Source organism: Lolium rigidum, chromosome 3 (assembly GCF_022539505.1).
Source record: "Lolium rigidum isolate FL_2022 chromosome 3, APGP_CSIRO_Lrig_0.1, whole genome shotgun sequence".
Lineage (NCBI taxonomy): Eukaryota > Viridiplantae > Streptophyta > Magnoliopsida > Poales > Poaceae > Lolium > Lolium rigidum.
The window spans coordinates 347266077-347292826 of record NC_061510.1 but is presented as its reverse complement, the minus strand read 5'-3'; the positions used below and the strand labels follow the sequence as shown (position 1 = coordinate 347292826).

The following is a 26750-nucleotide window of genomic DNA, read 5'->3' as shown; positions in this document are numbered from 1 at the left end:
ACTCTCGTGGCCCGCCCAACATTTCTCTCGTATTGGTCCATGGGGAGGTGAGTTCCGTTCTTGTCCGATCTCAGCGAGGCACCTTGTTGATACCAGTAAAATTGGAGTATATAAACAGGTACAACTTGTTATAATGTAGCGAGGTGGGACTATTGGGCACAAAATATCCAGTGCCTACTGCAGCTTTTGGATTGAACGGAACGGACTTCGTGACTCACGATAAGGCATACCAGGCCCAACAAGGCAGCTACTGCCCAGGCTCGATTTGGGACAGTTCCTAGCGCGACGGACGAGAATCCCTTGACCTGGCCGAGGTGGGTTCTGGACTTCTGTCGAGCGAGGCTTTTGCCAACACGAACCGGAGGAAAGGTTATTTGACTTAGGCGGTGGCATTGCTTGTAATTCTGACTGTAAAATATGGGTAGATTTAAAACGGACGAAAAAAGTGGGGAGAAACCTTACTTCTTTTATTAGTAGGTATAGATTAGTAGGTAAAGATTCTCATATCTCATCCAGTCCGTCTCACACTATCTGATTCAGTTGAGATGTGTTGGCTTCAGCTATTGCAATTGCAGCAACCGTTTTGCTGTTTTGTGCAGAAATTTCCCTTGTCTCCGGATTGATTCAGGTTCGGCTAATGATGTGTAGAGAGAGCTACTGGCAAGCATACCTGGCCATGGGCAGCCCGGTCCGGCCCGAAATTCTCGGGGCAAGCCCGACCCGACCATGTCTCTGGGCCGGGCCTGGGCCTGATTTTGTGGCCCGATGCTTGGGCCGGGCCGTCGTTTTACGCATTTACTGAAGCGGCCTGGCCCGAGGCCCGACGGGCTTTCTCCTCCATGGGCCAGGCTTGGGCCACTTTTTTCGGCCCGACGGTCGGGCCGGGCCGAGCCTAGGCCGGGATTTTTTGCGTCAGGCTTTGGTCGACCCGGCCCGAGAAATGCACAACTATACTGGCAAGCAACCTTGTCATATATATTAACCGTTCTTTCTTCCAACGGAGGATGTATCATTCAGGTTTTTTGTGTGCCCTAAATTGCTAATACTAAGAGCATCTCCGGGAAGTCTCCTATGACCCTTTTTTTTCATCCGGATGGACGAAAACGGCCCAGCCACGCCCCCGGAACCTCGTTTTCGTCTGGATTTGGGCTTTCATCCGTCCGGCGAGCCCAGGTCATCCCCGCCCCCCCGGGGAGCGCTCGGGGACTCCGAAACGGGAACGCGGGAAACGTCGAGAAAACTTCCCGCGCGGATGCTGGCCCCGACTTGTCGGCGACAGAGACCAATCGTCTTCCGCGCGCTTCAAAAGCCTGCCGTCGGTCAGACTTCGCCTGACGCGTAACTTCCACGTTGTGTCGCCATGGATTCACGCGCGACTCCCTCTATTTATCGCGGTACCTACCGCGTCTGGCCGCATTAAGCACCACCGTCTCCCTCCTCTCCCCAGCCTGTCTTCTCTCCCCAATCCGCCTCCACCAGCGAGCAATGGCGGGCCACGGCGCGGCGAACAACGGCTTCGGCCGCCGTTCCCTACACCAGTGGGAGGCGGGACTCCTGCACATGGCGAGCTACCCAGCGCCGCTGGACTTCCGCGTGCCCGGAGGATGGCGCCTGAGCACGGGGGGAGTACCGATCCCGCCGCTTCCGGTGGGAGGCGACGAGCTCGACGCCGCTATCGACGTTGTGCGGGTCACCCTCACCGACGAGCAGCGCGCGGAGGAGCGGTACCGCGCCGACAACTACGACGCCTTGAACGAGTTCTTCTGTTTTCGGCACGAACGGGAACTCGCAGCGTACAACGGTCCTCCCCTCCTCCAGCGAGTAACAACGCCGTCGTCCGCCGCCGCTGGTGGGGTGCGTTGGGCTGCACGCTCACCCGTGTGCTCGCGCACATCGAGGCCGGCAACGCCCCCCTGGGGATGCCGCCGGTGGCGCCGCCGCCCGAGAACTCGAGCGACGACGACGCCGGCGGCGACCACACGGCCTTCTACCGCCATTTCGGCATGTAGTAGGCCGTTATTAGTTTAAGTTTAAGTTTCCATCTGGCCGAATTCAAATATATGTACGAATTCGGCCTATATATGTACAAACTCGCCTACATATGTTAAATATCTTTAAATTTCGCTTATGTTTGAACGAATTTTGCCTTGTTTTGTCCAAATTTGTCGTTATTTATCAAAAAGTTTCATCCATCCTGGGCTCGCCGATGGAAAATGGGCTCCCTAGGCAACAAAAAAAATACATCAATCCGGCGCTAAATACCGCCGAATTTCGGCTTGGGTAGCCCACGGCTGGAGATGCTCGAAAAGGTGCAACCACCCAATAAGTCCATGGAGGTATGTGCCATAGGAAACATATTTTAGGGCGTATAATTTACTTTTGGCAAACCTTTTGGTATAATTAGTTTGTTAGGAAATGACAGTTGTCCTTCAGCATTTAATTGTGGAATGACTTATATTATCTCCCTTGTTGTCTCATGTATTTACTTCAAAATCACCGTCAACTACATCTGTAGGAGTTTCGTAGTCGGATGCCGCCTCACAGTTGATCCCTTCTGTACCTAAAGGTTCCCATCAGGTCACTCTTTCTCTTTCTCAGTTCACTTAGGAACTCCTTTTTTCCGTCTTCTATTGTTGGCTGAGAGGGCGCAGCAACGACACATGCGCAAAACCTCACAGAGTTAATCCTCGGTGGGGAAAATTGAAGGTCCCAAGCCCTAACTGAATCATCTCCATTTGAATTTATCCGTCTCAAGGCAAGTACTTATTTGTCCCTGCGGTACTATGTCACGTCCTTGATTTTGGATTTAATCATGTACTTTGTGATTCGTTCTTGTATAGGCGTTAACATTTTGCACGGACATGAATAATTTGTGATTCAAATCATGATTCAGAGCTCGCTAAGTTTACTTTGATCTCTATATATAGTTATAAAATGAAGAAAAAAAATAATTCAGTAATTGCACCCTGTACATTGTAATATGATGGGATTGTTTGGTATGATATTTATCTCTCCAGCGAGAACGAGAACAATCACGACACTCCAACATATCCTTCAAGAAATATTTGATTTACTCGACACACTTCAGATGATTACTAAATTATTTGATTGTTTAGTTTCTTAAACAAGGAGAAAAATTGTTGTATAATTTGCTACACGTAGGTTATTATATTTCTTTATAGTACATGCTATGAAACAGTCAACGATTTACATTGAATTTTGTGATTTTATTCAACTGATCTTACTATGAATATGTATTTAAACTTATCTAGAATTAGTTTTGTGTGTAGGCGGCAACCAGCTCTAGAACATGGTCGCCAACCAAAACGTCAGTTTGTGTGAATGTGCTTACAAGACTTGCAACATGAGTTTCTCAAAGCATGAACCACAAATCACATAGGGACTTCCGTTTCAAGTTTGCAGCCTATCCTGGTTCCAATCGTTTGGAAAACATCCTTTGGCATCAATGAAACTCTGTTATATAGGAGTTCAAAAACCTCATTTCATTTGAGAGATAGTGGAATTTCTTCTTCCGTATTCATTCGACCTGAGGTGAGGTTGGAACAAGACTTTTCATAAAAAGAACGATTCTTTTATGCAATTATGAACGGGCACACTACTGCAGAAATGCTTATAGCCACCAGACGTTTAGTGACAGGCAAAATTATGCCTGTCACTGGTACTGACACTAGTGACAGGCTTATATAAGCCTGTCACTAGTAAAAAGCACTAGCGACAGGCATATAAAAGAGACTGTCACTAGCAGGTCATGTGAAAATTGGCCAAAAATGAAAAATATGTTAGTGACGAGCATCTATAAATGCGTGTCACTGGACAAACATGCCGGTTAACCAGGTTGAGGGATTAGGCCGCCCTCGCTTTTGCCCATAAATTGGGGAAAGGAACTGCCACCCACGGGAAGAACCGCCCACGGTCATGTGTGGTGTACCAATTATATTTGGCTAGGAGTTCTGGATCTAAACCAAAGATAAGTCGTAGGAGTACTTCGCAAAGGTTCGGAAATTTTTGGCGCTGGCTTCAGGCTTAACGCCGTGTGGAGTGAAAATATTCAGGCTTAGCGCGCGTCCGACGGTTCGACCTTATACCACCGCTTGAAGCTTGCATCCAAATCCCTAACCTATCCTGAAAAATCCCCAATCTTATCCCACCAGTCCACCCCTTTTCTCTTCGCATCAGCTCCATCGCACTCCAGCTCCATCACCGCGCCGCCGCACCTAGGCTCCATACCCCTTACCGCACCGCCGCACTCCGCCTCCCTCACCATGCCGAGCCGAAATCCGCCTCCCTCACCACGTTGGGCCGCCGCACTCCATCTCCCATGCCGTCGCATTCACCTCTGCGCCGCTCCGCCAACCACAGGAGTCAGGTCCTTCCCCACCTCGATGAGCATAGCCACCACAGGTCCCCTTCACCTTCTCCTTCTACTTCTTTCCCGCTGCAGCCGCCACATCCCGCGTCTCGACATCCACCGCTCGTGGTTACCGCACCGCTGCCATGTTGGCCACCATAGCTTTTTTTTTCTTTCCGTGTTGATCTCCAGCGAGGCTGCTTGACAGTTTGTTCTATGTGATATGCTAGGAATCCAACATCAAGCCTGCCCCATCTCCCCTCAACAGAATCTGACGAGGCTTCTACACAGTTTATTCTCTGTGATTTTCTCTACTTAGCAAACAACGTGCAGTCGCTCAAGGAGGAGGTATACCTCGTTGCTTCCTTGCATTTTAAAAGTCAAATAGCAAACATTGTTTATTATAATAGCACCCAGCAACTGTTAGCAGAATAATCTCGTTGTTTAGCTAAGTTCAGTTTCAGTTTTCTGTTAGATCTAGTTAGCATATTCTTGTTCTTTAGTTAGATTGAGATGACAGAGTTAGCTGCATCAGCTGACGATTTGTGTGGGTGCTGTGCATGTCGAGACCATGAGCACAGAGAATCCGGTTCAGATAGCAGAGTATCTTGACTACAGTATGAACCAAGTGCTTTATCATTTTAAAGGAAGCAAAAAAAAAACCCCATATATTCTGCTTCTCTGATAAAATGTGTACACATCCCGACTACATTCTCTGATTGAGTAGAAAATCAGCAAAAAAAAAACTAATATGTACGAGTTCAGAGCAACTTTGAGAGTGGCCTCTCGCTAACTTCATATCTTACTTACATTGAATCCTAACTTAATTCTTGTAGCAGCAGTGGTTTCTTGGTTGTAGCAGCAGTGGTTTCTTGGTTCAAGCTGTTTAGTTTCTTGTATTGCTGCTACGAACGAATGACTCGATTTCGGAGTATCTTGTGTTAAGAGTGTAATTGGATTCTTGATAGATAAATATTCCAGAAATTGATTGGAAATTCACGTATAATTAACTGCCGATTACCAAAGGCTACACAATTTGGGATCTGGTTTTTTCTGATAGGGATTTTTTTCCCTGAGCTTGAAATGAACAAAATCTGGATTAATCTTTTTAAACCATTATACAATCAGTTAAGAATAATTTGATGTTTCATTGCATCCAGTTGTAACATCTTGTTCCCAGTTTTGTACCCACCTAGTTTTGCTTTGTATCCATTTTATCTTTCACTGCTCATAAGTAACTAGAATGATATCCGCGCCTTGCCATGCTGTTTATACGTTCGACTGATTAAATTATTTTTCTTTTTGAGTGGGCGTCCATTATTTTCTTGCTTTCTCTAAAATATGATGGCCATGTGTGTCTTTCCTTTTTTTTGTGCATGTTATTGGAGTATATTAACAACAAGAAGTCAAGATTCATGATAGTTTGCTAACTTACTGCCATCCTATATCCATAATAATATCTTCATTGAGTAAGCGAGAAGAGAAGTCGAGAGAATATGTACCTTCTACATATTGATGTATATGATAACTTTAACATCTACTTCTCAGTAGGCCATCAGTAGCACCAAGTGATTATGTGATTTGATGCCCATAGTTATGCTATCAGGGAACACAAGGGAGAGAAAAAATTTACAAAAGATTTTTATTGGGATGCAAAAGGACCATCAATCTCATGCCGAGGCTATCTGCTGCATTGATGTAGTGAGGCGATGTCAATTGCCATCGTCCGCCCCATCTACTTCGTTGTTGCTTGTCATTGGCACATTTGATCTAAAGCATTGAAACCACCTATTACTACCTACATGTTGTAGCACACTAGGATTGACTTGCAGAAATAGATCAATGATTTCCTAAGATGATGATAAAGAAGTCTAGCATTTAAATTATTTCTAGCAAAGTCTTTGAGCAGCTGCATCGGTTGCTGAAATTTATTGCATGTGCAGATTTGGCAAGACCATTAAAAAGGAGATACAGATACATGGACCGTGGACCTGAAGCAACTTTATTTCTTTGTAGCAATATGATGGGAGGATGATAACTCAAGCCCATGGTAAGTTGTTTCAGTATTCATATTTTTCTGTTTTGTTGGTATTAAGACAAAACCACATGTCTTGGGATTATGGTTAGTATCACAGTTCAACAGTGATCTAGCATATGATCAACTGACTGAATAACCAAAAGGTTTTCTCTTTTTTGGTGACCTGGGTTCAACTTGTCGTGTTTTACTCTCATCGCTTTATAACAGAACAATAATAGGCAGTCCATAATGTTCATGTGGCTGCCAGAATAACATAGCCAAACCTGGGAGCTATCTAGAGTAACTATTATCACTTCCGAAGTCTCAAATGACATGCATTTTGCTCTTGATTTTTTTAAATATATTCACTACTTCTACAATGGTAATTCGTAATCAACATGTCTTGCTACACATCTAACATTATCCACACGTATGCAAGTTTAACATGAGCTAACTAGGATTACACAATCAATGAAATGAGCTGACTGATCTTTCTCCTGGTCTTGGTGAATCAAGCATATTTCATACTCCATGTGATGGGGTATACAATGTATTTACTGACAAACGGGGATAGGGACACCCGGGGAGTAGCTTTTTTTTAGTTTATGATGTTAGTGTGTCATCTTAAAGAAACACCATACCCTTGTAGCTGCATATTCTGGTATCTTACTCTCAGATTTCATTTTTCAGAAGTATACATTGCACTGGAGAAAAAACTTTCTTCGGAGTTCCACGTAAATGCTCAGGTACGTATGAGTCGGTTCTGCTTGCTTCTGAGTTATAGTTCCATACAATTTTGTATGTACACTTATGAACATAATGCTGCCACTTTGTTCAAAAATTACATCAAGCAAGTAGGATTGTGCATAATTGAAGTTTTTTGTATGCAGGGCGAGGATGTGGTTGCTAGAATCAAAACTCTGAGAATATCTTGATTTCATGAAGAGCAACATGCTAGAGGCCTATGTTGAGCTTAGGGCTGTATCTGCTCGTGTTTATACAATTTGTTTATCAAACGCTGTAGTTAATTAATTTGTTTTGCCTTTCATCTGTCATGGGCTCATATTGCCAACTTGGCTAGTACTAGTTATTTTGCTTAAGTTATCAGTAGATTGACATGACACAAGTTCCTACGAAGGTTATATGAAATAAATGTACAATAGATATTTAAGAGTGATTAATTTATTAGCTTATGTGTAATGCATGCATTGTATGTATGAACGAGCTCTAGATGTATATATTTTTTTTAATTCGTAAGAATTTACTAGTGACGGGCAAAATAAATATGCTTGTCATTGGTGATGAATACAAGTGACAGGCAACATGATGTGCCTGTCACCGGTACTATTACTAGTGACATGCGGATTGCCTGTCACTAGTAACCTGTTACCAGTGACTACATATTAGTGACAGACGGCTTGCCTGTCACTGGTGAGCCAAAAAGGCCTGTCACTGATAAGCATTTCTGTAGTAGTGGCAGGCCTCTTGTGGATTCCTCCAACTCTATGAATGAAGGGGGGAGTATGAGGAAGGCCGATTTTCTTTCTATATGAAGATGAAAAAAGGATCAGGGTCAAACATTTCTTACTTTTGTTGAGTATGACTGAATGAGGAAGAGCTCCTTATGTGGTATCACTTTACCACCATCTGAAATGCGCGAAACTCCGATTGGTGGAAGCCAGTCCATGAAGATTCTCCCTTCTCTTACGTGAAATTCCCCTCTTTCGGTAAGCATCCAGTATCTCAGCAAATGAACATTTCTCTAAGCTTATCCTGTAGCTTATACGTCGTTTGAAAGCTGCTCCAAGGATCCAACGAATAGCTAAGGTTTGTTGACGATCCCTGGCTACAATCCCAGGAACATCATAAATAGTACCTGCGACTCCTACTTTGACCACTTCGCATATTGGCTTTATATTATCTACGGCGTCAACCATAAGTTTGATTACATCGCGTTCAGTTCGAGCTAGGCGGTGCAGCAATTGCAGATTAATAAGGGAAGAAAAAGATCAGCCGTGTAGCAATGCCTCGGTTTTGCCAGCAAGATTCTATGTTACTGAAGGATTGGAGTACTTTAGTATTGTGTTTTCTTTGAATTTTGTATGATATTCTGCTTACTGATGATATACTGTACCGTTACTGCATATTTGTTGGAAACACATTTTTTTAATATCGAAATTCATACCGGTGATAGGCAGGATAATGGGCATGTCACTACAAAACCTCACAGGGCTGCGGCCCTTGATCGCAACCAGTGACATGCATCTCTTTTGCCTGTCACTATTATACACATACTAGTGACGGGCACTTTGCCTGTCACTAGTAAGCTCATACCAGTGACTAGTCATTAGTGACAGACGCTTTGCCAGTCACTAATGGACCTTTTAAGCTTGTCACTGATGACCTATTCTGCAGTAATGGGCGGCTCCCACACCCAAAAAAAATCGTGTTGTGAGGCGCCGGCGCACCCTTCGCGAAGGGGCCGGCACGGGGTTGCCGGTGCTTCTATTAGGCTCGAGAAAACGCCAGCGCTATTTGGGGCGCCGGTGTGAGCACATTTTCGTTGCCGGTCTCAAAACTCAATCGGGGCCGCTACGGGGCGCGCTGGTGGAGATGCTCTAAAACTGAGATATGTACGCCAAACTTGTGACCTACATGCCTTTAGTGTTTAATTTCAGAAAAGATGGTCAATATCGATTCTGACTAAGGACAAAGGAAGTATACCATTCGTAATGGCGAACTGGTATCCGAAGCCACGCAGGAAAAGAACCATCGCTCGTACTACCCTCATCTACCACAGTGGAAATCATTTTCCCAATACTTCTCATTCTTACGCGCGGATAAATGAAGACAACCAAAATGCCATCAGATACTGCTCTCATGCCCCCACGGCCTTTCCCTGTGTGTTTCTCTTCTAATAGTTTCTTCCTCCATTTATATAACAAGGATATTGCCTTGTAAGTGTTAAACAAGTAGTGTTGTATTGATGATAGTCGTACGTAACATAGTAGGTGATGTATTATTACGATGCTTAGAGATGGGACAAGTTAGTACATATACTATCAAGAAGGTAGAAGAAACTAAACGAGAAAAATAGATGGCATGGAAGTGATTTCCTTACTACTGCCATTAATAAGCAGCCGACACTGACGTTCTTGCATGTCAAACAAGAGTTGGATGCTACATCACCAACTTTGGAAGTATTTTCGTTTCTGCTACTTAAATGCAATCATGCAAAAGTGAAGAGCTTAAGCCATATTCACATTGTGCTGGTTTTTTTAACACAATTAACTGTAATGATGGGTGATGTTAATTGTTTCTCGTTTTTAATTTATATTCCATAATACTGGAAGTTCTATTTTAATTATTTTGAAATTTTAGTTATTAAGATTTCATATGGATAATTTATTTTATTTTTAAATTCTCCTCATTTAAAATTGTGTATATGTGACAGAGGTGGCATTTCGTACGTCAGAGGTCAAAACTTATTGTCAACCATACTCCCTCCCATCCAAAACTTAGTAAAAAGTTATACTACCTTAGTCCTAAATCCCCGATATTTTTTATGAATCGGGGGAGCATGTGTTTAATTAGCCATTCACACAATTCATAACAAGTAGGTAAACGATCTAATTGCTAGCTTTTCCCCGGATATCTTCCTGGGTCGCTGATTTAGATGTTTCTCTTAGACCAACTTTTGAACGGCTTTGAAAAATCATGTAATCCACGTCTCAAAACTGGCGTTGGCAACCAGGCGCCTAAAACTTGGCCCGATGGACAGTAGCAAACCTATTTCCTTTCAAGTGAAGCTGCCCCTTGCGTGAGAAATAGACCACTAAGAGCATTTCTAACAGAGCCCGTAAACCTGTGAACTGTAAAAACCGAGTTCAGGCTACTGAACTCGTGTTTACGGGTCGAAAAAGTGTCGGCGCAGATCAGCGCCCGTAAAACAAAACTGTAAAAGAGAATATTGCTTAATATGCTTTTTTTTTCTTCCTTACCTGGCCCAACCTTCTTCTTCCCCGCACGCCCGCTCCAGCCACCCGCCCCGCGCCGGCCCTCCCGGCCCCACCCGCCGTCGCCGCCCCGGCCTCGCCCCGCCCAGCCACGCCCGGCCGCTGCCCCGTCCCGCCCGAGCTGCCCCGGCCCCGTCCCGCCCGGCCCGGCCCCGCCCCGAGCTGCCCCGACGACGTCCCGCCCCGCGCCGCCCCGGCGACGCCCCGCCACGAGCCGTCGTGCGCCGCCCCGACCTCGCCCCGCCCGGTCCTGCGTCGCGCCGACCCGGCCTTGCCTCGCCCCGCGCCAGCCACCCGCCCCGGCCCCGCGCCGGCTCGCCTCGCGCCGCCCCAACACTACCCCGGCGAGCTCGACTCCGCCCCGCCCTTTCACGCACGCCTCCAAGGCCGCCCCGCCCGCGCCCGACGAATTCGTGGTTGGCCGGCTGCCCACTCTCCCTTCCCCGAGCTCGCAACGCATGGCCCCACCGAAATTTGGTTGACCTTTGGCCGGATTTTGTCGAATTTGGTCCTATTACGGTAGTTCTCCGGTGGAAGTGCATTGTTCCGAGCTGAAGTTTCAGCCCGCCAAAACACCACTAGGAGTACAGTTCAGCGTTCAGTTCGACCCCTACAAATAGGGGCCAGAGTTTGGTTTCAGTCTCGGCCCGTAATTTTTTTTTCGGTTTTGTCCCGTTTACAGTAACTGATCTGTGCTGATTTTCAAACTGGACCCGTATACTAGCGGTTATTTTTTGGTTTTGGGTCTTACAGGCTCTGTTAGAGATGCTCTAACAGGCAAACGGCAATGGGCCATGGCCATGAGGTAGTCCCTACTATAACCCAGTTGCGACCGATGGACCAGCCCGTGTGGTTCACGTTCGGCATGTGGGCTGTGACCTTGTGACAAAGCTTCAAACCACCATTGCGGTCTGGTTGTTATGAAGGATCACATTTTCCCACGTAGATTACGTTAAGTATCCTCTCTTTTTTCTGAATCTGCCGGGCTGCTTATAACGAGTTTCTGTTTGGCGAAAACAGAAATGAAAACGGGTTTAACTTACTCTCTTACAGTTTGTTTTCTCTAAAAAAAATGTTGTAGCGCTCGACCGACGGAGCTCGAAACGCGCAGTTGCACAGTACGCGAGTCATACATTACGCAGTGATGACGCTCACAAGCCACGAACCGAACAGTCGCTGTTCGTTGCATGCCACATCTGCGTGCACGTACGCGACACGCGGGCGCGCGCAAGGGGAACGACGTCGCAGAAAACGAAACCAAAGTACACGCCGAAGACCATCTCCACTACCGAGCACAGCTGCATGAATATATCATGATTGCACCGCTTCCTCTTTCGGAAAGTGTCTTTGACACATGAGCTCCAGTGCTCCTGTTTTCTAAAAATCATATTTTTCGAATTCCAAAAAAATTGATATTAAATACTCACATACATATAAACATTTCGAACATACGGTGTGAATTTTGTAGAAAAATATGTTGTATTTTGAGCTATACAAAAAAGACAAATTTCTGACAAATATATGCCACTATACGTAGCAACAAATTTGTTTTTTTCCTGTAGCTCAAAATACAATGCAATCTCTAACGAAACTTTGCACGAGTATTCATGACATATGTATATATTCACGGAATAAATGTGATGATTTTTTGAAACACAAATATACAGTTTTTAAATATTTTAAAAACCAGGAGCACTGGTGCTCATGTGCACCAAATTTGCTTCTTCCTCTTTCCCATATTTCCTGGACAAAAGTCGACTACCAGTGCAGTCCAAGATCTTCCGTGGCTGCTTGACTTTCTCTAACTCTAAGTATGGCAGTAGTGTAGACAAATATTATACCCATAACTATGTACTTGGTGGTAGTACCAAATTCTACCTATATATTTGTATACACAGCTACAAAACTTTACACATGCATGGCCATATCTGACGGATACCTTGTGGGTATAGACCAAAAAGTATAAAAGTTATTCTCAATTTTATGTTCATCAAAATATCATATTCAACAGAAAATCAGTTATCAGAACTCAATAAAATGCAGTTAGGTGTATGCAATTATCAAGATTTAGAAACCAAATACTCCCTCTCTCACAGTTTATTAGGCGTGCGCGTATCCCTAGGTCACAAATTTGATCAAGTTAGCATTAGTTATATGTTATAAAAATTATATCATTAGAAAGTTTAGATTTTCTATTTTCTATTGATATAATTTTTATATTTTATAATTTAAATTATATATATCAAATTGGTGACCTAGGGATACGGAGAGGACTAGTAAACTGAGACGGAGGGAGTAACTCAAAACTGATGAGGAAAAGGTTTCCCGATTTTTCACGATGCACCTTGTTGATCCATAGGACCGATAGATCTTGAACTTCCTCGACAGATTCAAGGATACTCAAGCACATATGAATACTCTTGACAGACTCAAGAACGCTCACATCTTTATTGGATAACCGGACGAACGTCCTAGACGCCGTCACGCACGCCGATCCCATAAGGACGGTGATAGTATGAACTCAAAGTTCTACATAATTCTGATTTCAATCTAGTCTAGTCCTAACCCTAGCCGTACCACCATATTATATGGGGGAGATGGTGGCCGGCCAGCCCCTATTGGGATGGGGCGCCCCACTATGGGCCTAACCCTAGTTTGAGTCAAACGGGCACTTAATAACCCTAATTTGGCCCACCACATGACCTGGCTATATTATTTCCTAATAACAATACTACGATATAATAATAATGGTACAACCTTAGACTTAATCCTCGTATCAATGGCTGTCCTAGTGTACCAGGCCTGGATATCCATATCATTCTCCCCTTCTTCAAGAAGCGTTGTCCCCAACGCGTGAGGGTCCGCTAGAAAAAGGGTGATCAGATAAGAACATCGCCGATCTTCATCCTCAAGCCTCCCCAGTCTTCCACACCTCATCCTCCCTCTCGACTAGCTTGACTTGACCGTGGCGCCCTTTGGTCTTCGACGCCATCAACCTGATTGAAGACACAAGTATCCTTCTAAACGCAACTGAAGTGCACCATACATACCACCCAAAACAAAACAGAACAAATTCCTGTTCGCCTTGGATCCAAATAAGTTGACAACACCTTAGTATGCATCCTTCCGACACACCAATGTCTTCGTCCTTGACGAGCAATATTTCCTCTACTCCACGACGAACAAACAGCATCAGCACAAGCGGCGCTGCAGGTCTGGACGCCGATACCGCCGGACTGCACGCCTGGAATCGGTGGGTCTGGGGCCTGGTCTGACCGGCCTGGACGCCGGCCCAACCGGCCTGGTGCCCGGTCTGACCGGCCTGGGTGCCGGGTGAACCGCCGCTGCTCCCTGGACCCGTCCTGGTTGGCACCGGTGTTGGACCCGGTTTGCATCGGCCTGTCCGGTCTGGCGTCCGGCCATGCCGGCCATGGCGCCGGATCAACTAATCCAAACTGCTGCGCTTCACGATCGCGTGTCTCTGCTGCTGGTTGCTATATATGCACGAGGCAATCAATGGAACACTTGCAACGGAACTACACGTACAGCTGCTGCCTTTGATGCAAAACGTGTACTGGTGCTAGGAAACTCCACGATCGACAGGGATTAAAAGATGTGTTGTTCCTGCTCCCCTGCGTGCGAGGATTATAGCGCCTGGATGTGCGCCAGCTCTTGCTACAGCCAAACAACGTACTAGTTGCTGCAGGATCTGATCGTTGTTTGCTGTTTGGAAAAGGACGAAACATAGACGCCTGAACCGATCGACAGGAACACGTCCCGACTACGTACAACTTCTGCTGCTGCTTCGCGAACACGATCTTAATCCTCGGATCTGGGAGCCCTGCACGCCTCGAGAACTTGACTCTGCCGCCCACTTCCTCCTCCTTGATCTTCACCAACAGCATGGCGGCGACGTACCCAATGGTAGCCACAGCAATCGAGCAGAAACAACTGAACAACAAACCAATCTGCACCGTGATCAACCTAGCAATCTGATACCACATGATGAGAAATAGGTTTCCCGATCTTTCACGATGCACCTTGTTGATCCATAGGACCGATAGATCTTGAACTTCCTCGACAGATTCAAGGATAATCAAGCACATATGAATACTCTTGACAGACTCAAGAACGCTCACATCTTTATTGGATAACCGGACGAACGTCCTAGACGCCGTCACGCACGCCGATCCCATAAGGACGGTGATAGTATGAACTCAAAGTTCTACATAATTCTGATTTCAATCTAGTCTAGCCCTAACCCTAGCCGCACCACCATATTATATGGGGGAGATGGTGGCCGGCCAGCCCCTATTGGGCTGGGGCGCCCCACTATGGGCCTAACCCTAGTTTGAGTCAAACAGACACTCAATAACCCTAATTGGCCCACCACATGACCTGGCTACATTATTCCCTAATAACAATACTACGATATAATAATAATGGTACAACCTTAGACTTAATCCTCGTATCAATGGCTGTCCTAGTGTACCAGGCCTGGATATCCATATCAAAAACTCATAATTAAGTCAACATGGCTGGACGAGTAACATGGCGAACTGAGAATTGTTGACAACTTAACCCACAATCAACAGCAGACCCATAAAAAATCACAAATTGCATGGGTTGCACTGTCGGCAAACCTAAGCGGCTGCCTAGGCTGGTGGGGCGCTAGATCGTCCGTCCATGCCCATAATCCCACGACAAACTTTACAAAATGTCATCTGATAAGTAAGAAATTATAGGCACCCGTTAAGTTATATTGATCCTTGCGCTACTAGATTGCTTTGCTGATATGTCAATATAAATGGGTAGGGAATAGATATATTCAGAGGTAAGGATATCTTCGTGCTCACCCATGACTTATGGTAGCACTGGATACAACCGCTGTGGGCTTTTATCTACTCCACTGCCCATTGGTAAAATATGGTACCTAAAGTACCATGCTTATTGGTAGAATTATCATACTTAACTTTCCCTCTCCAAGGCAGTGCGCGGGGCAGAATAGTCGAAATCGAGTAAATTAGTGGAGAGAGTGTTTGGATACGCATGGATGTGTGATTCGGGTAGGGATGCAAGAGGAACGGGATGTGGCACAATATTTGCACTAATCATTCTTTAATTCTTCGATCATCCGTAATATGATTTTGCCTTGTTTCTGCGTTTGAGGGATAGGATGCGCACCGGAGCGTCGGGGGGGGGGGGGGGGCACCCCCCACCCCAGCCCAAAATATTTTTTAGTTAGTACCTATTAATTAGGTAGGATTGACCAAATAGGAACTTCCGCCAACCCAGCCACCGGGTAGCCCAACTCCCGCACGAGAAAAAAGAAGATCCCCATGCCCCCGGTCACACGACCGCATTCTCCCCACATCATCGTCGGTCGCTCCCCTTCACCGATCGCCGTCGCCCCTCTCGGCCTCTCCCCACATCGTTGTCACCCTGTCCCCCAATCGCTGGCTGTCGGAGACTAGGAACGCTGGAGTAGCCACCAGACCGAGCGGTGACCTAACCCGCCTGCGTCTGGGCTTGGCCCCGTCACGGTGTCGCCCCCGAGCTGGAGGTCGGCAAGTCGGCGGCAAGCAGCTGAAGTGTTGGACCGGCAATGACGCTCCACCGGTAGACCCTGCCTTAATTTTTGCAACCAATTAGGAATTTTACTTTCCAGTACTAGCACATCCTCCTCGTTCCGAAGTTTCTAATTCGGGGTTTTTTTGTTGTTTGAACTGCATATTTGTCAAATTTCCTATTGAATAGTAAATTGAATTGGTAGTAAGAGAGATCAGTAGTGCTAAAGATTGGGAATTTGACTGAAAACCGGTAAAAAGGGCAACATTGCATCATACATCAAAATACAAAGAACAGAGGTTGTTCAGAAACATCATGTACCACTGCTTCTTGAACTGGAACAGCGGCAAGAAGACATAGATGAAGAACCTCAAACAAATGATGGTTGGGAACAATTCTTTTTCAGAGTTGTTGAATTTTGTGTAGAACATGGCACTACAATTTCAGACATGGAGGAAAGTTATATCATGCGTGGTGGTCAAGCACGGCATCAACCTGATCATTTCACTAAGGAGAAATATTTTCGAGTGGAGATATTCCGTGCAACTATTGATTTCCAACTACATGAATTGGACCGTATGTTCAATCAGAGGATAATGGATCTTCTATCCACAAGTGCCTCTCTAATTCCGAGAAACAGATTTAAATCTTTTAAAGACAGTGATATATGTGACTTGGTGAAGAAGTACTACCCAACAAATTTTACACAACAAGACCTATATGGATTAGAGTAGCACCTAGAACCCTTTTGTTGTTGATGCTTCTAATGATGATGAGTTAAAAAAAATCTCAACCTTGAATGACCTTTGCCGTTGCCTTGTTGAGACAGGAAGAGATACTATTTACAATCTAATTGTCAGGTTACTCCGTTTACTTGTCACTCTTCCAGTTTCTACTGCAAGCGCATAATGTGTCTTTTCAAGTTTGAAGATCATCAAGACAAGGATGCGTAATAGGATGGGAGATGAGAATCTTGCCAACAATTTGGTAGTTCACATAGAGCGTGAAATTGCCAAGAAGTATGATTTTGAGGATGTTTTAACATCATTTAAGAGCAATGCAGATCGAAAGGCTGATCTCATATATATATCACAATATATGTACATGTATTTTGCAACCAATGTGGCCAATATCAATATATATTTATGTCAAGTCTGTAAATAATATATGTACATGTAATTTTTTTTCAAGCTCCGCCACTGCGCACGCCCGTTCCTATATGTCGGGTGTTTAGAGACATGCAACAACAACCTTGGCAAAGAGGGGGTGGCAACACAGGTGAATTACATTTTTTATGATGCTCCTCGAGTACAAAGTTAAGATTGAAAATTCAAGGTCTAGCATTTATTGGTTGTACCTGGCAGCGGACTTGCTGAAGGCATTGTTTTGAAAGCTCGGACTTTCTCTAGGATGAAAAACCTAAGATCTTCGATCTGGCGACGACTATGTTGGTGCAGTATTTCCTTGTTAAATGCGTTGCTTTTGGAGAGTCTCTCTTGTAATTCAGGTGTTATATGTCTTTGCTAGTGATTAAAGTGCCGTTGTTGCGAGTGTTGTCTCCTTCGTAGATTTATCGAATAAAAGAATGCGGGCACCCTAACTTCAGGAATGGTACGGCGTGCATCGGTGCAGCTCGAGTGGTCGTGGTTGGTTGCTGAACAAAAATGTACGTGGAGCGCTGGCTCGCTAGTGCCCGGCACATCAGTCATCGATCACGCACGTCAGGAAGCGTCTGTATGACTGCGTTGCCGTGGTAGGTGATGCCAGTACGTGTGGCATCGCGCAGCCACCATGGAGCATTCTTTTAGCATAGGCCACTAACAAAAAGAATCAATAGGTAACAATTACGTCAAGCATCCTTTTCTTGTTCTTGTTACGCAAACGATGCGTGAGATTAGCTGGAGGCATTGCACGCTACTTGGTTTGTCTACGAAATGGGCTACCTTTTAGTATGGGTTGAGTATATATCCACGTATACTCCTAGTGCGTGTGCATACATGTGGATCAGAACAATCGACCGATAACCTAAAAAATGGGCCATTTTAATTTTTTTTCCGAAATGGGGAAAATATCGCCCCAGGTTCTGCATCCAAAGGATGTACACAGCTTTTTTATTAGATTATTCACAAAACCTTACAAGAAACAATACAAAACATCAATCTCAAAGCAACCTTACTATACCTACAGTGGGATGAAGAGGATGACAATACACCAACTCACATCATCCAACACTAAATGCCTTCCCAAACCGCTCAATAGCAGGTGAGAAACACATCCAGTCAAGCAGACCACATATTTGAAACGTTGGCACTTTGTATATTTTTACAAGTGGACTTGGTTATTTGTTGATTTGCTCTGTTAGCGATCATCTGTCTGCCAATGATCACCCGGCTAAATTACCTACTACATCTGACAAAATTTGTCGATTTATGCGAAGTGTACCCTAAAATCTGTCCAAAATCATTAAATCTGATAGATGTGTTTAGTGCCAGAGGAAGTAACACACCCTAGCATGAATATAGGAAGAATAAAATTGTGGTGTGTAACTGGACTGGCTATATAATACTATCTTTATCCATAAAATGATGCCGTTTGTTTGTTTCGATTTAGATATATCTAGACACTATTTAATGTATAGTTACATTTAATTTTTTGAGGGGTTAGTTACATTTAAATTTGAATAAATCTTCGACACTTTTTATGAATGGAGTAAGTATAGTTGTTTTCCTACGTTAGAGCTATATAAATCTGTAATACTCCCTTCATCTTATGAATCTTGTCTTAGAGTTTTTAAAATTTAGATGTATGTAGATATATCTAACGTACGTTCTCCCTCTGTCCCATGAAAGTTATCTTAGATTTGTTAAAAGTTTAATATATTTAGACACTAAATTTTCACGTCTAGACAAGTCTTAGATAAGTTTCATGAATCGGAAGAAGTACACCTAAGTTTTCACAAATCTAGGAAAGCTTTCATAAAACGGAGGAAGTACAGTACATGCATCTCTTTGTCTGTTATCAAGCTCTGTAACACATGTGATCTTTTTTTTTGATCAAATTGTAACACAATAGACAAGAGTTCTGAATTCGACATTCGCAGTGCGGACCTGCGAGGCTGGACCTGCACTTTTGTACGTTAGTGTGAAACACAGACGCAGTGTCCTTCCTTCTAGTTTCCACTGTTTTGTCAGGTCGGCGCCGGTGCCTCCATTGCTTTTACCGAATGCTTTTCACCGAACATAGTTATTTGCTCTTACCAAATTCGGTGACTAAATATATATAGACATATCACATCGCTGGGTTTCTTCTTCCGTCTCTTTTTCCCGAGCCAAAAGTTCAGCAATAGAGCCGCGGGCGCGTAAGTTGTGGGAGTCTGTACAAAGCGATTGTCTTCGCTGTGATCTGAAAATTGACGATTAGAAGACTTCAGGGACACGGGTTGACCCGTTGACCTAGGCCGGCATGCATGCATGAGCGATTTCTTCGGCAGCTAGCTTTGAATTATTGCATACCAGTAAAAAAGACAAGGAGTACGCGAAGGACTGGATAAAGTTTATGGGAGGAGGATGGTTTCTTTTCGAAAATGATGTAGTCTTTCTGTTCCACCAAAAGTGTCTTAATTTTGTTAAAATTTATATATATCTACTTATTAAATAGTATCTAGATATATTGGTGGGATAGAGGGAGTACACAACTTTTTTTATTAATTAATACTATATTATTCAACAAAACCTTATATGCGAGAATGAAAAGATTAAACAAAAAACCACCTCACTACCTATATGTCGCAACACCTACAAACTTGATGAAGGAGGTGACCGTATCGGGGCCCGTGCCCGGACCTCACCAATGCACATCATCAGAAAATCGGAGATCTCACCAAAACGCTCTATAGCAAGTTGGAACTGAAACCGGCATTCTAGCAAACCTTGAACGACATCACTGGACACGTTCAAGAAGTTGGTGCCACCACCTTTCGCCGACTCATCTTCAGAAAAGATCAGCGCATTGAACTTCCATGCATGACATCGACGCCGCCACATCGCTAGGCGACGGCACCACCTTGCGTGAGTCTATCAAGCCGCGTCCATCACCGAGATCCCATTTCACCATGCCGCAGAGACTCGGCAACTTCGACGAGGTGGATGCAAACCGCTCCACATGACAGCCCCTCCACCCAAAGATCATCTCCAAAAACGATACCCTCATGAGGGACAACGACGCCGCATGCCGCCACCGCCCGATCCGAGAGACCTAGATCTAGGATTTCCCCAGAGCTGCCCAGACAAGGAGACTATAATTGACCGCAACAAAGAATCTCATAGACGATGCCTCCATGGAGTGTATGACACCGAGAGCGCCACCATCGACTGGTCGGAGGATCTAGGATTTCCCGTAAAGGTTGTACTTTGCGCGCGAGCGGTCCGTCCCATGAAGTCCGTGGCCGACATGGACTCCATCACTAGCTAAGGCGTTGACGACAAGGTCGAGGGAGACGACCAGGACCTCTAGGAGGACCGCCGCCACCACCAAATCTAGGGCTGCCGCCTGCGTACCAACCTCCACCGACGAAATTCTAGAGGGGGTTGCCGTCGTCCACGTAGAAGACTCCTACGCGCCGTTCCGTGCGACTGAGCCGCCCTGTTGTGGTGCTCGGCCAACACCACATTCACACACGTATGCGCACGGGGGATGCAGAGTCCCCGCCGTTGTCGGCGATGACTAGGCTTTGTCTGGCTGCGCCTAATGGCGATGGCAAGGAGAGTGGATGTGGGAGGGTGGGGGCTAGTTGTGGTGGGGGGGGGCTCTAGAGTTTCCCCTGATAGCCTCCCAGGTGGCGCCTGGGAGGCGGGGGAGAATCATATCCGTAACTTGGGAGGAGTATGTTGAAAGCAAGTCAGTTTGTATTGCGGTTGCTAACCGTACTCAGAGCTTTTAATTTGAGGATTGAACTCTTGCCTCACCACTGCATTGGTGGCTAACATTCAGTTTATTAACTTTGCATTTCGACAAATATATGTTAGTGCATATACTACCTCCGTTCACATAAAGTCAAACACATGACAGGGTTCAACCTCAAATCTAAAGAGCATGAATGATTTAAAAAAGTGAAAGCGCAACAATGAAATGTTGTGGATTAGCAAGTGATTCTCAAGATGATCATCTTGGAACTGAGTATGAATCTCTCGGTTCTCAATGCTTAGATGTGTTGCGAGAAATCTTTGCATCTTATTTGCATCTTGTTCCAGCTCAACATGATCCTGTTATGTGGCTGCTAGGGTTTGGGAGGGAGAGAGAGGGCTGCGAGGGCGCGAGAAGGCCGGCCGGGGGCTTTGCCCACGGCCGGTGGCAAGAGGGAAGGGATTTCCTTCTTAATTCTTGCTTGATTAGATTGATACATCTCCTCTCCTTATATAGAGAGGTTTACTTGACTCCCAAGCAAGGTTTACTTGACCCCTAAGCAAACCATAAGACTAACGGGCCCAGGCCCATGACGTACTCTAACACTACACCCCACCTGGACACGCAGCTCGTCCTCGAGCTGCAACCTAAACAAACCATGACTCGACGCAACACAAACCTAACACCTAAAAACGAGCCTTTTACATCTCGGCTTGTTTTATTACTCTCAACCTAAAATGGACTCGGGACGCTTTATTGTTGACCCCGAACATAAAGTGGACACCGTCCGCTCGTCGGACGTGCACCCGTACGGCCACCCGGATCCCATGGAAACCAGCGGGACAAAGGAGCCCGCGCGGCGGCCGGCGGCGGAATGCGGTGGTGCTACGCGGTGCGCTCCGTCGGTGACACCATGCCTTCTCCCCGCCGAATGACCGTCGATGGCGCAGACTTTGAGGTCGCTGCCCGCGGGAAAACAGCATGTCCGCCGCCCGTGGGGGAAACCGTACGCCCAAGATCCTCGACGCAGCGGACGAGATCGAGGTCCGTTGCGCAATGAAGCGCAACTTGAAGGAGCTGCAGCTGCAGATCACGCATCTCCCGCACACGCCGACACACAAGGAGGCCGCGCGCAGCAGCTTGCAGCCTCACCGCCGCCGACACGTGGCGCATAGCGATCAAAGCCGGAAGCGGTGACGGCGACGGAGGAAAACAGACCTGGTGGAAGGGCATCCCGGGCGGTGTCGATGTAGAGCCCGGGGCCAAGGTCGCTCCCACACCGCCGAAAGGCAGGGACGGCGTCGGTGGCGGCAGCAGGCCGCCGCTGCGGTGTTGGTGGCGACGGCAGCAGCTCGCTGGCTGTTGCGCTGCCCACCGAACGACAGTGGACAACGTCGGTGAGGACAGCAGCTGCAGCGGTGGCGTTGGTGGCGGCGGCAGCCGCCGCCGTTGTCGTAGCGTCCCGGTGGGGAAGAAGGCGGCCGACCGCCGGAGAAGAGGGACCCCGGCGCCGAGGTATGGCCCGACCCGGAGATGATGGACAGCGGCGCGGGACCGCAGCAGCCCAACGTCGGGTGGCGGCGACAACAGCGAGCAGCTGCCGGCTGCCACGGCAGCAGCGCTGCCGGCGGCGGCCCGTAGGGATCGGCCAGGAAGAGGCGGATCTCCTGGACAGCAGTGGTGAGATCGCGGATGGCCGTCGAGAGCTCTTGCTGCGAGAGGAGGGGGGCGGCGCCGGCGACATCTGCCAGGGGCGCCGCGACGCCCGTGGAGGGCGGCGGCAGGGGCACGGCGGCGGAGGAGGCCGGCGGCGTCTCGGAGGCGGCGGCGGTGGTGGCGATGGGCTGGCTCGAAGACATGATCGTAGAGGTCTCTGATACCAAATGTTATGGTGCTGCTAAAGGGATGGCGCGAGAGATCCGGCCGGGGGCCTTGCCCACGGCCGGTGGCAAGAGGGAAGGGATTTCCTTCTTAATTCTTGCTTGATTAGATTGATACATCTCCTCTCCTTATATAGAGAGGTTTACTTGACTCCCAAACAAGGTTTACTTGACCCCTAAGCAAACCATAAGACTAACGGGCCCAGGCCCATGACGTACTCTAACAGATCCATATTGGAGATGTACTAAAAGTTCTATGCTACGTTGCGCCTATTGAGGAAGAGACTCGATCTTATGCATCCGCACGCCGGCAAATATACTTCTCCGGATGCTTTGCATAGTGGTTGAAGTAATCTCTAGTAAGGTTGGTGCGGCACTCCGTTCTATCTCGATTGAGTATAAACGGCCAAACTATGATCTTAGTCTAGGCCACCAAAAATCGTCATTCAAGATCACGGCCATGGCCATTTCGACCCCGTCGTTGGCTTCTTCCTCCTCGTCTGAGGAAGAGTCATCAAAGATCATCTTGCTCAACCTATGCATCTATAGTATAGAATTGACTTGGTTGAACTCGATTGCCAAAAGGTAATAGGAATGAAAAAAGCACAAACAAAACTCACCTAGTCAATTGGCCGAACACTTGGTCGGGATTTCACCAGCTCCCCTCGTTTCCAGCGGCTCCTAGCCCTGATGTGGGAGTTCTACATCATCTCCATCCTCTGTCGACTTCGTTTTGGGACAGATCGAGCTTGGCGATTGGATTTTTCGACACATCGGCGGTGGAGATATGACATGTTTCTGTCGACAACAACAACAGTCGAGGGAATCAGAGGGGGGGGGGGGCAGCTAGTAGGTGGCTGAGGCTATTGGTGGTCACCGGAGGTGGCGATACGGTGCAGGCAGGGGAGAGCGTTGACATGGAATGGAGAGAGATGCCACGGCCGAGTTTATTTCAGAGTCGGGCCGACATGTGGAATAAAAATTGTACTCCTCTATAGGCTTTGAGGGATCGGCTAGATACGATCTAGACCCGTGAAACGAAAATTTTATTGGTGTAACCCATTTTAAGGGTTCAGCTAGAGATGCCTAAAAACCCGCAGCTGAAATACAATGCCTGATGACGCAGAGAAGCATCACCTTGTTTATTAGATTTTGGGGGGAGAAAATTGAGCATGGAAATTCTGAAACTCTAGAGGGGACAAAGACAGAGAAAGGACGATCACAAGTTCATTAATTTATCCTGGTTTGTCGTTTAGTTTCCACATGTATTGCTTCATGTAACTTGGTGTTCAATTAATGAAATATGTGGTGGCTCTCAAAAAAAAAAAGTTCACAACTTGCGTTTCCCTTACAGCAGCGTGTCGCGTTCATCCCTCCAATTAAGGATGAACTCCCGGGCTCCTCTCAATAAATCTACTTGGCCTAATTGACAGGAGGGTGCATGCATATGATCGGAGTGGAAGCGTACCAGACGGGCACCCCGTAGACAGGGAAACTGCTCGTCGTCCTCTAGCTTGCTCCCAACCGGCAACCGCGCGGCCGGGTCGGTACCCGTCGTTCACGGAGGGTTCAGCGTCATCGGTTTCCACGCTCCATTGACTCGCTCGCACAAAGCTAGTATGGCCGCTTCCCTGTTTGGGTGGTTGGCCGCGGCCGGTTTTCAATCAAAGTAAATTTGTCTACGACCACGAACGTTCCCAGCTAGCTAGCCGCCCTGCCCAGTGTGGGGGACGCCACTCTCCCCCTTGGACTCTCGCGCACCGGCAGCGCACTGCTTCTATAACGGAATGGCTATCGTACTCTCGGCATTCACACGCGCCGGATAGTAACCCGTGACCCGTGTAGCCACACTCGGTCGTCTTCGCGATCTGGGTAGACGCTTGTGCGCCTATAAAAGGAGGCTTCGAGCACCACACACCATCACCACCACCGCTCAAGTCTCAGCTCGTGCCCACTCCTAGTCTGATCTCTGCTCCTGCATTTCTCCTAGCTCGCGATGGCTCAGGGAAGCGGCAGTGCTCGCGCCGTGCTGGCGCTGGTCCTCCTCTGCGTGCTCCTCCACGGCGACCTTGCCGAGTCCAAGGTGTACACCGTCGGCGACCGCGGCGGCTGGACCCTCAGCTCCGGTGGCTGGTCCAGAGGCAAGCGCTTCCGCGCCGGCGACGTGCTGCGTGAGTGCTCCCCTCTCGTGCCAGCCACATGATCGAATTTGCTTCTATCTTCCACGTCCCGCTTCAAGCACACGCACGTTGCAAGCCGACGCCAAATTAAGATAGCTAGGGTCACCGTCGCTTAATTAGCCTCCGCAGAGTACGTCCTAGTGGTCTAGTACCTAACAAGTTCGGCAATAGTACCAGAACGCCGTATACGTATGCTCACTGCCAGAGCGTCACTGCCAAGGAACACTCGCACTGGGTCTCAGTGCTCCACTAGCTACTGTGAAAAGCATGGCTCTTTTCTGTGGCGAGTTGGAGAACGCCACACCGCTTTGCGCACCACCAGTATTTTCCGACACTTGACCTGGTTGACTTAAATCTAAAACATTCTTAACAAGCCACATCCATTTTGTTTCTAACATGACTTGGTTTTCTGAAATCTAACTGCGGGTTGCTGCAGTGTTCAAGTACGGGCGGGGCGCGCACAACGTGGTGGCGGTGAACGCGGCGGGTTACAGGTCCTGCAGCACGCCCAGGGGCAGCAGGACCTACAGCTCCGGCAACGACCGCGTCACGCTCTCCCGCGGCACCAACTACTTCATCTGCAGCGTCCCCGGCCACTGCGGCGCCGGCATGAAGATGGCGATCAACGCCGCCTGATGATCGGGATGAGGCCTCCGCCCGCCGCCGGCAGGTGGCGGTTAACGACTTGACTTATTTTCCTTCAAGTAACCAGACTACTTAGAACGGTGTGTACTCCATGGTTCTCTACGTGTCTCGACTCTCGAGTACGGGCGTGTTAGATTGGCAGTAGATAAGAAACAGTGTGTGTTGGCTATGTGGATGCACGTGAGGAATGTTCAAATAAAAGCTAGTTAATTCTAAAAACTCCTTTTGGCTGAATTAGAGATGAAAGAAGAATTATCTCCTTTATCTGCTTCTGATATTCAACAGAAGGCAGCACTGCAACAAGAGATGCTCGGTATACTAGATAAGGAGGAATGTTTTTGGAGACAAAGGGCAAGAGACAATTGGCTACTGAAAGGAGATAGCAATACAGCTTTCTTTCATAGAATGGCTAATGGTTGCAAGAGAAAATCTAAGATTTTTTCCTTAAAAAATGGAGAAGCCACTGTTCAAGGTGATGAGGACTTGTTAAATCATGCCACTCAGTTCTATAAAAATCTCTTTGGCGCTGCAGAAGATAGGGGAGTGAGATTGAGTGCTGACATATGGGATAGTGCAGAAAAACTTGATGACACAGACAGGGAGGTTCTTTCCAGAAGATTTACTGAAAAAGAAGTTAAGGATGTAGTGGATCAGATGGAAAAGAACAAAGCAGCAGGTCCTGATGGATTTCCTATTGAATTCTATCAATCCTGCTGGGATATTATCAAAGATGATATTATGGCAGTGTTTCATGATTTATATGAACATAAAATTGACCTTGCCAGTATCAATTATGGGATTATTACTCTAATTCCAAAAGGAGATGATGCTGATAGAATACAGAAGTATAGACCTATTTGCTTATTCCAAGTTCTGTTCAAAATCTTCACAAAAACTCTTACTGTCAGAGTAACCCCAGTTATGGAGAAGTTACTATCCAATCATCAAACTGCTTTCATCAAGGGGAGATACATTACAGATGGTGTTATGATGCTCCAAGAGGTCATGAGAGAAAGTCAGTACAGAAAGCAACAGGGGGTTGTGCTGAAAATTGACTTTGAAAAAGCATATGACAAAGTAAACTGGAAATTCATGTTTGACTGCTGCTCACAGAAAGGATTCAGTGATAATTGGCTTGTCTGGATCAAAAAAATAGTAACAGATGGCACCTTA

At 46.7% G+C, this 26750-nt stretch overlaps 1 protein-coding gene across 1 annotated transcript; it reads left to right on the top strand.

Moving 5' to 3' along the window:
- The first annotated feature begins 24727 nt into the window (after positions 1-24727).
- Positions 24728-25777, top strand: LOC124700233 (chemocyanin-like). Its single transcript, XM_047232392.1, has 2 exons — positions 24728-24923; positions 25369-25777. The coding sequence occupies exons 1-2, from the start codon at positions 24749-24751 to the stop codon at positions 25566-25568; spliced, it is 375 nt and encodes a 124-aa protein (XP_047088348.1). The 5' UTR covers positions 24728-24748; the 3' UTR covers positions 25569-25777.
- The last annotated feature ends 973 nt before the right edge of the window (positions 25778-26750 follow it).

Excerpts from the sequence above, each read along its gene's own strand:
- LOC124700233 (XM_047232392.1), top strand. The coding sequence starts at position 24,749 with ATGGCTCAGGGAAGCGGCAGTGCTCGCGCCGTGCTGGCGCTGGTCCTC. Across the intron at positions 24,924-25,368 it reads CCGCGCCGGCGACGTGCTGC|TGTTCAAGTACGGGCGGGGC; the intron begins GTGAGTGCTCCC and ends GGGTTGCTGCAG.